The 13453-nt window shown below is 37.7% G+C and overlaps 1 protein-coding gene across 9 annotated transcripts in view; it reads left to right on the top strand.

Moving 5' to 3' along the window:
• PHF20L1 (PHD finger protein 20 like 1) overlaps positions 1 to 13453 on the top strand; it is a 54572-nt gene that overhangs the window by 27636 nt on the left and 13483 nt on the right. For 5 of the 9 annotated variants that reach the window (XM_034063067.1, XM_034063100.1, XM_034063002.1 and 2 more), the window contains 5 exons: positions 999 to 1184; positions 1391 to 1597; positions 8983 to 9201; positions 9386 to 9442; positions 10707 to 10805. In XM_034063067.1, coding sequence (XP_033918958.1) covers positions 999 to 1184; positions 1391 to 1597; positions 8983 to 9201; positions 9386 to 9442; positions 10707 to 10805 — 768 coding nt within the window. The remainder of the gene's footprint in view (positions 1 to 998; positions 1185 to 1390; positions 1598 to 8982; positions 9202 to 9385; positions 9443 to 10706; positions 10806 to 13453) is intronic. The other 4 variants (XM_034063243.1, XM_034063185.1, XM_034063158.1 and 1 more) reach the window with 1 other exon arrangement.

Here is a 13453-nt window from a genome sequence, read left to right as displayed (position 1 = left end):
TAGCCATCTTTACTTATTCAGGATGCACTGGTATAGATGTATTTTGTCCCCATAAATCTTTCTTGTATACAGCTTCCCTCCCCATCCCTAAACCAATGGTAAGTAGTTTTCCTTCAGCATGCTTGTATTTTGGATTAGACTTCTCTGTAGCAATAGTTTAAAAATCAGCTAATTTAAAACTTTGTTAATTAATAGCTTAGACCTTGTTAGTGGTGTCTTTTAGTCCTTTGCTTCTGAGTCTTTACAGTCTCTAAAGGAAATTCAGTTTTGCTGTGTCTTTAAATCTGTAATTCTTGGACTCTAAAAATTGCTTAAGAAAAGGAAAGAACAGTGATTTACAGTGGAATAATGCCTTAAATGCTTTAATAAGGCAGAAGTTTGTGAAATTGGAGAGGTGTAGGGGAGTGAGGGTGTTTTGTTTTTAATGAATCAGGCCTATATTAACCTGTATCAATCCTCCTTTATTTTTAAGTGCAAGGTTCTTGACCCTTCTCACTCTGCCATGTGTTGGCAGTGTGCACTTGACATATAGTTGGGGTATTGATATCAGGTTAGCAGAAGACAGGAGGTGGGATATAAAATTAACCACTGCTTTTGATTATTAAGTTGTATGCTAACACTGTCCATGACTTTAGATCCTTAACTGTGATCATATGTTCTGTGTACTGTTAAATCCTATTGCCCCCTTCCATTATAAGTAGCCTGATCTCCTGGGTTATATGGGGGGTTGCTTATTGTAAACCAACAGCCTTTATCAGTGGGGAAGTAGGTGCCCTAATAATGTATAATAAGCAAAAAGCAGACTCATGTCTTGAGCGTAACTCTCTTTTTTTGCTCCTGGTACTCACAGCCTTTTAATTACTTTTACCAGTTCTGCTGTGATTACCAGCTTTGCAAATAAGAGCTATTTAAAAACTCCCCATCTTTAGATCTCAGATACTGCGGTAAGATTATGGTATATCTCTCTGCTTCATGAACATTGAAAGATCTCTTTTTAGGTCCATCACAACCAGTGAATTCCCCTAGATCCTACAAACATAGCCAACGGAGAAGAAGATCACAGCGTTTAGCCACTTGCTCCTTGCCTGATGATTCTGTAGAAAAAGTTTCTTCTCCCTCTTCAGTTACTGATGGAAAAGTGTTCTCCATCAGTGGTCAAAACCAACAGTCATCAAAATTGGAGGGTAATGTATCTTAATCTAATAAAGAACTGCCCAAGAGAAATAGAATCATAAAAATGAGACCTGTCAAGGTTTTCATCTAACGGGATGTTTTGACTTACCATAGCTAAAGCTGAATGCTGTTCCTATGTTATGTAACGCTGCAATCCAAACTGTTGTTTGTTGGACCTATGTATCTTTTTTAATACTACATTTTTTCTTTTGTGTAGTACCTGATGTTGCTCATATGTCACTTGAGAAGCGTGGACCATGTCTCCCTCTTGATTTAAGCCGTAGTTCGGAAGTTACAGCACCATTATCCACAGAATCCACTTTCCGTAATGAATATCCCAGTAAAGACAAGGAAGATATTCAGATGATTACATATCTTTCTTCCAAAGCAGTAACTGATGGAAGAGTAGCTACAACAGCGTCAGGTAAAGAGATTCAGTATACAACCAGTTAGGTGTACAGTTCTAGGGTTAAAACGTGCAAGGCTGCAACTCTTCCTGGGGTCTCTCCATCTGCATATTCATCTTCCACTGGCTTTGAGCTGCACTAGCACTTTTTCTAACACACTTTAAGGAGGGTCTGAGTTTATGGAATATAAAGAGTAGTATTTATTTGGAAAAGATTTGATTTTGTTAAAACTTGTAAAAATAACCTGTGAAGTTACTAACATACTAACATACAGTAAATCGAGATGTACTCATTTCTCTGTGGCTTTACCTTAAAAACTTCGTAGCATTTCCAAACACTATCAACATTCCTCTACCTTTGCTTCTGTTTGCAGTGGAAATGTTGTTATTTGCTTGCTATGAAATGTTACTTGAAAATATTGATGAAAAATACTCTAAAGGTTATGTATGTAGTTCTGGTTCACCCTCACAGAGTCAGCATAGGGCCCAGTACTGGAACTCTGTGCTGCCTCTCACTTTGTAGCAGCTTCCTGGCTACTGTGGTTTAAGTGAATCACCTGGATAAGAGGCAATAAAGAGGTTTGGGGGGGGTTGATAAGTGGTTTGCAGGCCCTAAAAGTGTGTTGTTTTCATCCAGTCTATGTTAGATGTCCGTATACTTTTTCCATAAGTCTTTTTTTATGTGGGTGAGTATTATACCATTTTTAATTGGCTTCCAAGAACGAATTCTCTCAGAAGCCCTTTTGTTGTTGTGATTTTGCATTTAAATGGGAAAATAGCTCAATAAAGTAAGAGGAGAAAAAAAATCCCATTATTGTACCTTGCTGAGGAAGGCTTTGGTTAATCTGATCAATGGTAAGGAACAACAACGTTACCTTGAAATATGTAATTATGGTACTCAAACTATAACTTAGTCTTGTTTGGGGGTGGAATAACAGCTTTGCATTAAGCTGCAGTGCTCACTAGGGCAGTGAGGTACGCTGTTTAGTATGTATAGCCCCTGCTTGGGTGTCTGCTCACATTGACAGTGTTGGTGATTGCTTCACTTCAAAAAATAGGACTTGGTAGCAAAATAGCTACTGAGTTGTAGCAAAGCTATTTAACCTGGTGTAGCAAAAGCTGGGTAGGATTCTTGAATCGATATTGCGTAGATTAAAATGGATGATTGTAATTATCCTTTCTCTTTCTCTCTCAAGAAAAATCTATTAATCCCTCAAACTAATTTGTCAAAATAAGGGGAATGGGAATTTCTAATGAGATTCCAGTTAAGCTTTTAAGAAAAAATTACTTAATTTCTCAAGTGAAACCATGTGACAATCTTCATTTGCCTTTGATGCATTGTATAGCAGTAGAATTGCACATTCCTGGGGAAATTACTGTGTCTTGTGCCACTAAGTGCTTCTGGGAGATGTATATTTGCCCACTCCTAGAACACGACTGTAAAAGAAACTAACAGCATCCAACTACCGTCTGTTTCTTGTTTATTAGAACTGATTTCAGTTACTAGGAATTTAACTTCTACCTTCTCTGATATTATTTCTGCCTTTTCTGATATGATATTATTTAGTGTGGAGTTGGTAATGCTGACTGGTATTTATTTTGATGCCTGCTCCCATCATGGGACTGGCTTGTAGTCTGAGGGAACTGGTTCTAAACCCAGCACCTATGAGTACACTTGAACCTGTTTATTAGTTGAGCTGGGTCTTGGCCACAGCTGAATTTTTAATTAAAGAAATAATATGTTTCAATTATAGCCACCTTTATTTATGACTCTGAAGCATTTGATGTGTCCACACACTGTGTCAGAGGAAACCACTCCCTAACAAAACTATCTGGTATTACTATTTAACCCCAGAATGGGAAGATGGAAGCACTTGCAATCTATGCTGGTGAATACAGTTTATACTGCTTAGTGGAACTTTTTGGGATCTAAGTAATTTTAAGAGCTCTCAAAGAACTGATTTGCCAACTACCTTTTGTCTTCTGGGTTTTTGCCATCCGGACAGATCTGGTTTGTTCCTAATTTTCACATATTACAGCTTTCCTCCATGCAATCTGTATAACTCTGTTTTGAGCTTTCATACCAACTTCTTGTCCAAACCTTAAGAGTTTTCAGAAGGATGCAGCCCAGCATCCACTTAAGTGGTAGAAGTTTTGTGGGCTGGAAGACAAATGTAAGCAGTTTGGTATCTTAAACTCAGAGATCTCAAGGAGTCATCTAGGTTGGAAAAGACCTTTAAGATCAAGTGGCACTGTTACCTCAGGACTGCCTGGTCCACCACTAAACCATTCAGTTTTGAGCTAGCTACCTCTGTCAGTGGTGCTTGTAGGACTCTAACTGAAGTTCCTGTGTCTTTTGGGATCATCTCAGTCTTTTTAACTGTGAAGTTAATTTGTCTCATAGTCTTCTCATAGGAAGAAAAACTAAAATGTAATTTTTAAGCCCAGGTTTGAAACTTCTGGAGTTAACTTTACACTTTTGAGTAGCTTTTCTTGTGTTACCTGCTTTAGAAGGCATCTTTCTGCTTTTGATGTAGCACAGATTCTCAAGTCATGTTACTTAAGCATGCATAATTACGCCAAATCCTTGCATGCTTTCAGGAGAATGAATAGAATCCGCTCTATCACTACTTTTCTAATCAATGTTTAAACAGTGGCAAGTTCTTTCTCATTCCTGTTAATGCTTGAAATTGCTGGTGAAAGTTAACTTGCACTAAGCAGTAATATTTGCCTGCCTAAGTGTAATTTAATATATTGCATTATTTAGTCAAGGCACTGTGACTCTAGCTGTTATAATTTGAGAACTCTGTAAAATCCAGACTGTTCTGCAACTGCTTTTTTAAAGTCTGAACAAACTATTTAAAGTCTCTCTATGACATTTCTGCTGTTTGGATTTTTTTGACAGTCTGGACAGGTCTGCTTTTGACAACACAATGGAATTTGCTATGTGTACTTACAGTGGACTTGATCTCTTCATAATCCCTGAAGTAGATAACTGTAGCTATGTTCAGAAATGAGGGAGGTAACAGAAGTATATAGGCTGGAACAGCCTGTGTGTGCTCACTGATCCTTCTGTGAAAGAGCCGTAGTGTTTTAAACCCAGAGATGCAGTTTGTGGATTTGGAAGTTTAGTTTTCTAGTGGAGGCTATCAGTTGACTCAGTTGAAAAGATAATTTTATGTTGTTGAAAGTGATGTATTTCAATGACTTTAATTCAAAAGATACTAACTTGGTGTTTCCAGAGGGGAGGGATGAGGTGCACTGAAGTGTGGAAGCATAACTGGCAGCTCATTAACACGTAGGTCTCAAAATCATTGCTCAAAATGAACAACTTGTCATCTTCTAAAGGCAACACTGATCAGTTCCTTCAGTTCACAGGCTACCTGGGAGTGCTGTGCATGTTGGTAGGCACTGGTACACTACCAGCTAATTATTGAACAGTGATACTACTTTGCCTACACTGCTGTATGGGCTTACTTGGGATCAACTGATACTGTCCACACATAGCTAAGAGTCCTTGCTTTCATTTGTCAAACTGTCCTTTCTGTCACTTAGCTTTTCATAGCATTTCAATCACAGTCAGTGGGAAATGCATACAGAACACTGCAGTTATCCAGTTCTAACTTCATGAAGTTCAGATCCTTCTCCTTAAATTTGTGATAATCTTTCTTGTTTTCTCTAACTTTACACCATTTGTGTTTAACTATTATGTAATGAGCAAACATAATTGCAACAAGCAGTCTGGGTTTTAGAATTGAAGTAAAAGGAAATAGTTACATTTACTAATATAACTATTATTAGATGTTCTTGTTCTAGCTCAGTTTGCATCATTTTACTGGTAGGGTAACAGTAGGTTAACTATGCGGGAGAAATTTGCACTTACACTAAAAGGAGGGGACATATTTTTACCTAATTTCATGGATAAGTTCACTGCAGCAGGAACAAAAATGTCTGTTGAACAAAATTGTCAGAAAACAAGATCAGTTGCTCTTTAGTAAACTCTTGACAATGTTCTTGGTTTTCCTGCTTTTAAGAGGTATCTAGAGTCTTGTGAACTAAAGCTCTTGTTACTTTAGAGCTGTTTGTTTACCCCAAATACCCATTGACAATCAGCTTTGCTCCCTGATTTGAATATCTGCCATTCTAATCTCCATCCTGAAGTTCCCAGCTGATTCTTTAGGTAGTTAGCTGAAGGCAGGGGGGAACTTTCCATGTTCTTACCCTTCCTAAAGATACTGTTTTGTGCAGGATCTGGTATTAATCTGTGTATGTATTTTAAGTTCATTCAGATATAAAGTTCATCCTATACACTGGGTATTCAAACCACAAAATTATTCACGGTAGAACCATGAATTGTGATGGTCAGGTTATGATTTCAGGTCAATTTTAATGCAGATTGTGATATGTCTGTTAATAGGAAAGTTGAAACATCCAAAGCCATGGAGCAGGCTATCATGCAGCAGAATAAGTCAGTTCACATTGGTACAGTTTAATTTGCTGAACTGAACTAAGCAGTCCCATTGAAAGCCCATCTGTGCTGCTGTGCTTGTAGCACTGTGTCCTGTGCTGTGCTTGTGCTTTAGGCTTGTGTTGCTTCACCATGCAATACCAGGAGAGGTAGCAGAGTGCAAGTGTCATAAACCAGGCTGGAAAGTGCTGTGGTTTGCATTCAGTTTCAATCTGATACCAGTCTTCAAGTGATAAAATTGATACTAGAACATAATTAGACATAATTAGTAGTTTATCAAGTCTAATCTCTAAGCATCTTTCTCTCTGCCGAGTGTTAATTGCAGAGCTCCCACGCTTGACTGTGTGGGAGATGGCTGACTTGACTCCTCCAAAAGGAATAAAATTGCAATTAAAAGTAACAGTTAAAAATATGGTAATGATGGCATACAGGAAATCTTTTATGAACTGATATTCTTCTTGCTGTATTTGCTGCTTGCCTGTAGCCTGTAGACTGCGATTGTCTGCTTTGTGTAATCTTGTGGTTACTTGTAAGGCAGAGTGATTGAAAATCAGACTTTGCAAGTCTTAGCACTTTATTTAGGATCGGACAGTTCAAGATTCTCAATCTAGAATGGTTTCTGATTCATAAAAGTAAAAGCAAAGAAAAACACTTGTAGTGTATGCAGGCAACAGTGACTTCTCTTTTCAGGTTACTATAGAAAGGCAGTCTGGTGAGCTCTGTCATTGAGGTGGATATTTGTGACTGTAGCAGATTTCTGTCCATCATAAATATTCCCTCAAATAATTATTTAGTTTCTAGCAGATTTTTGTCAGATGTGCATGTGTTGGAAACTGAGATACTGAAGTTTCTTGTGTTGTGGCTGTCAGAACATGTTTGAATATCCGAGGTCAGGATTTCTCTTGAATAATGAAGTTTAAATACTGATTCATCTAATGCTGAGACTATATTTCCCTTGAGACCGTTTGGATGGAGTATTCTCACATCTTTTCATCAACATGGCAGTGACCTAACCAAATTATGTGCATTTGGGCGATCCTTTTGTGCTCCTTTTAGAAACAAGACAAGACGTTGATAGCATGACGATGTGAAGAAATGTCACTTTTCTTTTACTGAGGTGCTAAAATATACTCGCTGCTCCACAGATGGCAAAGCAGTATTCCTCTAACAGAGAGAAATGTTAATTAGGAAACCCAAGAAAGGCATAATTTGGATAGTGTTTCGTGTCAGTGATAAGTATCCCATCAAGCTAAGTCCACTTGAAATACAGGCAAAGGCAAGAGCCTGAATAGGAAACCAGTCCTGAAAGGATTGCAGTCTTAAGTGAGGTGGTTGATTTGAGGTAGTGGAAAGGCTTCAATAGCCTCAGCTGTGGACATGCAGCTCATGTCTCATGTTAGAAGCCAGCACATAGAACTGAGCAGCTGCTTCTGGCTGCTGGCTGGGTTGCCTAGCATTGTGGTGTCTTGCATCTTGCAGCTGGGAACATCTGGCATTTAAAAGTGCTCTATGGTGTGATAGGTGAGGTAAGACTTTCCATTGCTCTTACTGCGCCTGCTTTCTCTCTCTCTGACATTTTGACTGTTTTCCTGAGACGGCTGACTAGGAGATGGAATATGTTTCCTATAGCTTGTATGTTGCATCATAGCAGAATTGGGTTGGTCTGTCCAAGCCTGGAAGGCTGCTTGTCAGAATTAGCTCTGAGATGTTCTTGCCTTTTCCCCAGAATCCTTTTCCGACTGATGAATTTACTAAATTACCTTAGGAGTGCTTATTTAAATGCTTTTTTTGTTATTATTGATTTTTTTTAAGAGAAAAGAAGGGGGAGCTCAAAGAACCTGTTCCAGATCAGATTCATATTTTGTCCTTTTTAATATCTTGGCTGCTAGTAGGTATTTGTCAGGACATTTCTTTTTTGGTTCAGTGCTTTAACCCAGAGGGGTTTTTTACATGCAGGTACTTTTGTTGGGCTCTAAGGCTGAGATACACAAAAGGTGACTGGTGCCTCCCAGTGTTTACAGCTGGCATTCAAAGCCCTAAGCCCCTTATGAGTCTGCAGAGCTTCATTTTTGTGCAGTATCTCCTTGGCATTGGCCTGAAATGTGATGGTCAATGATCTCAATGGTCTGATGAAGTTTACATTTAAATGAAACTTGAAGTGCTCAGAATATTGATGAACACAATAATAGAGTCTTGAATGACCTCAGTAATGTTATTTTTAAATAGCTCTTCTTCTAGTTTAATTATTTGACAATTTCATTGTCCTACATGGTTATAAATATCAGCAATGAAGTTATAATTTGAGTTTTGTCTTGCCATGTCATTTCCTAATTTGAATCTCATAAAGACTTAAAAACAACTAAATATTTCACCGAATAAACTTTTCTGTATAGTGCAAGGTACCAATTGTCAGTATATGATACTGAATTCTGATAAATCACCACAGCATTTTGCTTATAATTCAAATGGATTAAAAACATACATGAAAGACAGTGGATGATTTAAATGAATGAAAGTTTCAGTAAGTGGAAGTGGAAATCTTATAGCACTAAAAATGTACCAAAGCTTAGTTCATTTCATGCAATGTTAACATAAAAGTTATTGACAGTGTCAGTGCCTTTAACACTTACTGTTCAGGTGGGTTTATGTTACAGTGAAATAAAAAGGAAACAAAAAGGCTTAAATGTAGCAGCAAAAGGACACTTTAAACAGTGCAAGTAGTTTAAAAGTGAGTGCAAATTCCAAACCAAATAAACCTTTTGTGGCATGTATTTTCTTGTATGTAAGACTAAGACCTAGGCATTCATGTGCAGTAATTATATGTTGCGTGTGATGGTACTATTACTGATACTTGACATTGCAGTGATCTGACCCAGCCAGTGACCTGGCTGCAATCCTTACGGAATGCCTAGTAAATCTGTCTTCTTGTTTTCAGCACCCTCGTCCCATGTACATGCCTTGCAGCTGGAAATGCCTTTAACCAATAGTCTAAAGTTACCCAAAGGGAATAGTAAAAAAAAGAGGTCTTCCACATCAGTGAGCTCTGAAGGGACAGAGATACAGTGCTCTGTGCCCATAAAGGAGAAAAGTTTTGAGAGTCTGAAGGAACAAATATTAAAGAACGTGATTGAGAAGGACAAGCATTCAGAAGTTGGTAAACTACAATACTTTTTGTTTCCAGTGCTTTAGACAATATGAGTAATTCTAAAGTAGCATGAAAACTACTGTTTGTATGTTTCTTATGTACCATTAGGGCTTTTTATGATCTAATGATTTGTACAAGAAAGTGGGTCATTAGCCAGACATTGCACTTACGTCATATATTCTTCAATTGACAGGTGCTGTGAGAATGGAGAGAAAAGGGAAACTGGAAGAGAAAAGTTCTTCAACATATGGTATGTACGGAGCAATAATATTATTAGGAAAGAAAAAAAATTCTCTTAACACTTGATGTTTGTGAAGAGCAAATGTAAAAGCATCAAATATTTCCTAGGCCCAGCTGCACTTCTGTTGTTCAGGTCTTAAAAACAGGTTTTGTATATACAGTAAGTTTATAGTAGAAGAGAACATCAAAGTGCCCATAACAAGGGTTTGGAAGAACCTATGAGAGGCTTTGGGGGAAAAAAAAACCCAAGACTTTTTTGTTACATAAATGATAACTGCCTTTATTTCCTTGTGCTGATCAGTTGGGATGGGAGATGGAAGAGGAGAAAACAGTTCAATGTTAGTAGCAAAACATTGGCAATTTTTGAAAGAAAATATAAATTAAGAAGGCCTCAGTTTTATTCTGTTTTTGAAAAAATAGAGATGGGCAAGAACTCATAAGTGATTTTATTTTTTTCTTTGTTTTTTTTTCCACAAGGTAACAGTTCTGGGTCTGTATTTCCTTAGAAGATAAAATTGCTCAAATTTTTATGCAGGAAATCCTTAAATACTGACGTTAAGGATTTATTTTCTGTAACAAGTCGATTTCCTTGTTATTTATCTCACTGCTGATTACTTAGAAAATGATGATGGAGTGAAAATGTTGTGGGATGTTTGGGGGAAATTAGCAGGATAAATAGCATGTTTCTGAGACAAATTACTTGTCCTCATGCATATACCAACAGTGGGTAGAAGTGAACCATGGTGTAGAAAATGTATCATGAATTTTAGTCAGGATCAGTTTTCAATGAGCATGTTGCTATGCAGTAAAAGGTGCTGACAGCATCAGCAGATCTGTGATACTGAAATTTCCTGTAGAAACAGGCCAAATATGTGTTTTTCAGATGATATCTTTTTAGTTTGAGATTTTGTTCTTTTGAAAGCTTTCTCTCTTGCCCAGGCCTTTTATTATAAGCTGTAATTAAAACAAGTGTTATAAGCTACTTAAATAATGTCACTTACTTTGTGTGCTTTACTATGTCCTTTTCTGCTATGATACTTCATATTGGAAGTACTTAAAATGGTAAACTGCTATTTGCTGAGAGAGATTCCTTTGACCCATTCTACCAGCCACTAATGAGACATGCCCAGGATATCAAGTAAATTGACGGAATCATTCTAATCAGACTAAGCAGCTGGAATACTTGATTCTGGGTGTCATGTTTAGGTTAAACCAAATGAAGCAAGTAATGAGGAATGGCGTTGCTGTGTTAAAACATCACATTTCTATTTCAGGTAAAAAGAAAGAAAAGGAGAAAAAAGAGAAAAAGGAGAAGGATCATAAATCAAAGCAGAAAAAGAAGAAGAAGAAAAAGAAGAAATCTAGGCAGTATGGTGAGTTCAACTTACGTTTCCTAAATGAACAAAACCACTGGAAGTATTTCTGGCATTAGGTATTAAAATTTGTTTCTAAAGACTGTGAATGCCATATTTTAGAAATTCCAAGAATAAGTTTTGACTTTAAATGTTGGAAGGACACTGATGTCTGTCATCTCTTTTTTGTGCTTAGAGCCTGTCTTTATGTGATGTAGATATTTTGTAGATGGTTTTTCTTCCTTCAAAAGATGAGCTTGCTCTTCTCATCTCTTTAAATTCTTCTTTTGAAGCTCTGTGTATGCATCCTGCCTATTTTGTTTGGACATTAAAATTATTCTAGTATCTGTGTTGCTGAATTTTAGTGGTTTATTGTATAAAACTCAGGCCCTTCTTAACAGTTTGTCCTTAACTGTTGAGGTTTGCATCTCTGTTGGACTCTGGCATGTCTGTGGTCTTGACAAATGGTGATTCCATTTGTCTTCATTCCACTTTCCTTATTTTGACTCTTTGACCATGTCACTCATCTATTTCTTTTCTCTGTTTTTCCATTGCCCAGAGGGACAAAATTAATTTGGTTTTTAGATATGAGGCTCTAGGCAGCTTGTACTTTTTTAGCAAACCAAAACCTCTTTGAAACAACTCTGCCTTTTTCTCTCCTTGTTTGAGAGTACTCTTGTAAGTACAGCTTCAAGTTTTAGTTCCATCCCTTCTGTAACTCTCCTTGGCATTGTTCCATGGAAAAATTGGACAATGTTTGGGTACTCTGTCTTTTGTAATGAAAAGGTAACTATCCTGCTGATCAGCACAGTGTTACTGTTTCTTTGTATTTCTTCGCCTTTTCCACATCATCTGGTTCTTTTAATCTCCCATAACATCACATTACAGGTTCCTTGGTTTACATTTTTTAGCATCCAGTGCAGTGTTAGTTGCAACATTATCATAGAATCATAGAATAGTTAGGATTGGAAAGGACCTCAAGATCATCCAGTTCCAACCCCCCTGCCATGGGCAGGGACACCTCACACTAAACCATATCACCCAAGGCTCCATTATGGCAATAAAAGTAACACAATGGCCAAATGCAGACTCATTCTGCCTTTTTTTTCTTGAGAAGGTGAAACTTTAAATCCTGTCAAAGAAAGACTTTCCTAGAAATTTTCCTCAAGAGCATGTGGAAAAGCCCTGTGAATTAAAAGGAGCTTCCAACCTCAGACTTTCAAAGATGCCTTGTGGATCTTTAGACTGGTTATACATTTTTCTGTCCAAAATTTGTGTTGTAACATGAAGAATGTTTCCCAAATCATGTAGTGCTTGAGCATAAACTGCAGTAATTTTGAGGGTAGTGAAATACTGGCACAGGTTGCCCAGAGAGGTGGTGAATGTGCGATCCCTGGAGACATTTAAGGCCAGGTTGGATGTGGTGGCTCTGAGCATTTGTGCTGGGCAGGCATCTAAGTACTTTCAAGAAGGTACTGGTAAATGCTAAGTATACAAGAGCCAAAGATAAAACAAAGACCCCAAGACCTGAAGCATTCCTGTCTGCTTCATCTGCGATTATTAAAACACGGGAGAGTGACTTAATAATCTCCACAGGTTCCATGTTTAGAAAGATGTTCAAAAGTAGTGTGCCAACACCTTGTGTACAGCAGTATCCCTGGCAGCACTCTCAATGCAGTTTGAGAAGAGTGAGAAAAATGTTTTGCAGGTCCTCTGGTTGAGTTTATGACACTGAGTGTTCATGTAAAAGTATTTATAAAAGAACTTGCATAAAAATGAGCAAAGTAATGATGAAGCATTTGGGAAAAGCTCTTTGGAGTGGAATGGTTTAATAGGTAACAAGTTAAGCTGCAGATTCAAAATAAGGTCACAACTATGAAAGTATATCTGTAGTAAGGAAACTTTGACACAGTGTTCCTCTGAGTGTTCTGTTTCACGTATTTCCAAAGAAGGAAGTAAATGGAGAAGTTACCTGTCATCTTTGGTGTTGAATCCTGGGACTCAGGTGAATTGTCAGAATAGGCTGATGTAGTAGACAATTTGGAAAGTTTGTGAGGAACTGGTTGAACTGATGGCTTCATCTGAGCATGTGATACTTGGCCATTCTACAAAGTGCTTAAGGTCAGGGAGTCTAAGGCTTTGTGTTGTCTGGGTTGCAGTTGGTTCTCTGGTTCCTTGCAGCTCTGATATGCAGTGAATTCTGCAAACCCTGTTCATCCAAACTGATTCAATTAGAGTATCTCTTGTAAATTAACATCAGAGCCATGTTCTTGTGCCCAGTATTTGCTTTGGTTTGATGTTGTTGAGGACTTTCTGCCAACTTTACTTGAAACTGAAGCTTGGCAGAAGTACCCTGATTAAATTCCAACTTCTAGGGGCCATATCCAATGCTTGTAAATATCAGGAGAAAACTGTATACCTCCCAATGCCCAACAAATAGCAGTCATAAATCCAGATGCAGAAAGCAGTACGAGTAAAACATGAGCATTTTATTCTTTGTTACAGTGGGGTTAACAGCAGTACAACATGAAGTAGTCAACTGCTCGTTGACTTGACTCTGTTACAGTGGATATACTTAGAAAACATGGTAGATAATTTGTTTTTGACAAAAGGAGAAAGTAAATATGAAGAGTGGATTTATGGAAGGTATTTAGGAGAGAAGCATATTG

This window comes from Melopsittacus undulatus, chromosome 1 (assembly GCF_012275295.1).
Source record: "Melopsittacus undulatus isolate bMelUnd1 chromosome 1, bMelUnd1.mat.Z, whole genome shotgun sequence".
Classification (NCBI taxonomy): domain Eukaryota; kingdom Metazoa; phylum Chordata; class Aves; order Psittaciformes; family Psittaculidae; genus Melopsittacus; species Melopsittacus undulatus.
This window is presented reverse-complemented; position numbering and strand designations above follow the sequence as displayed.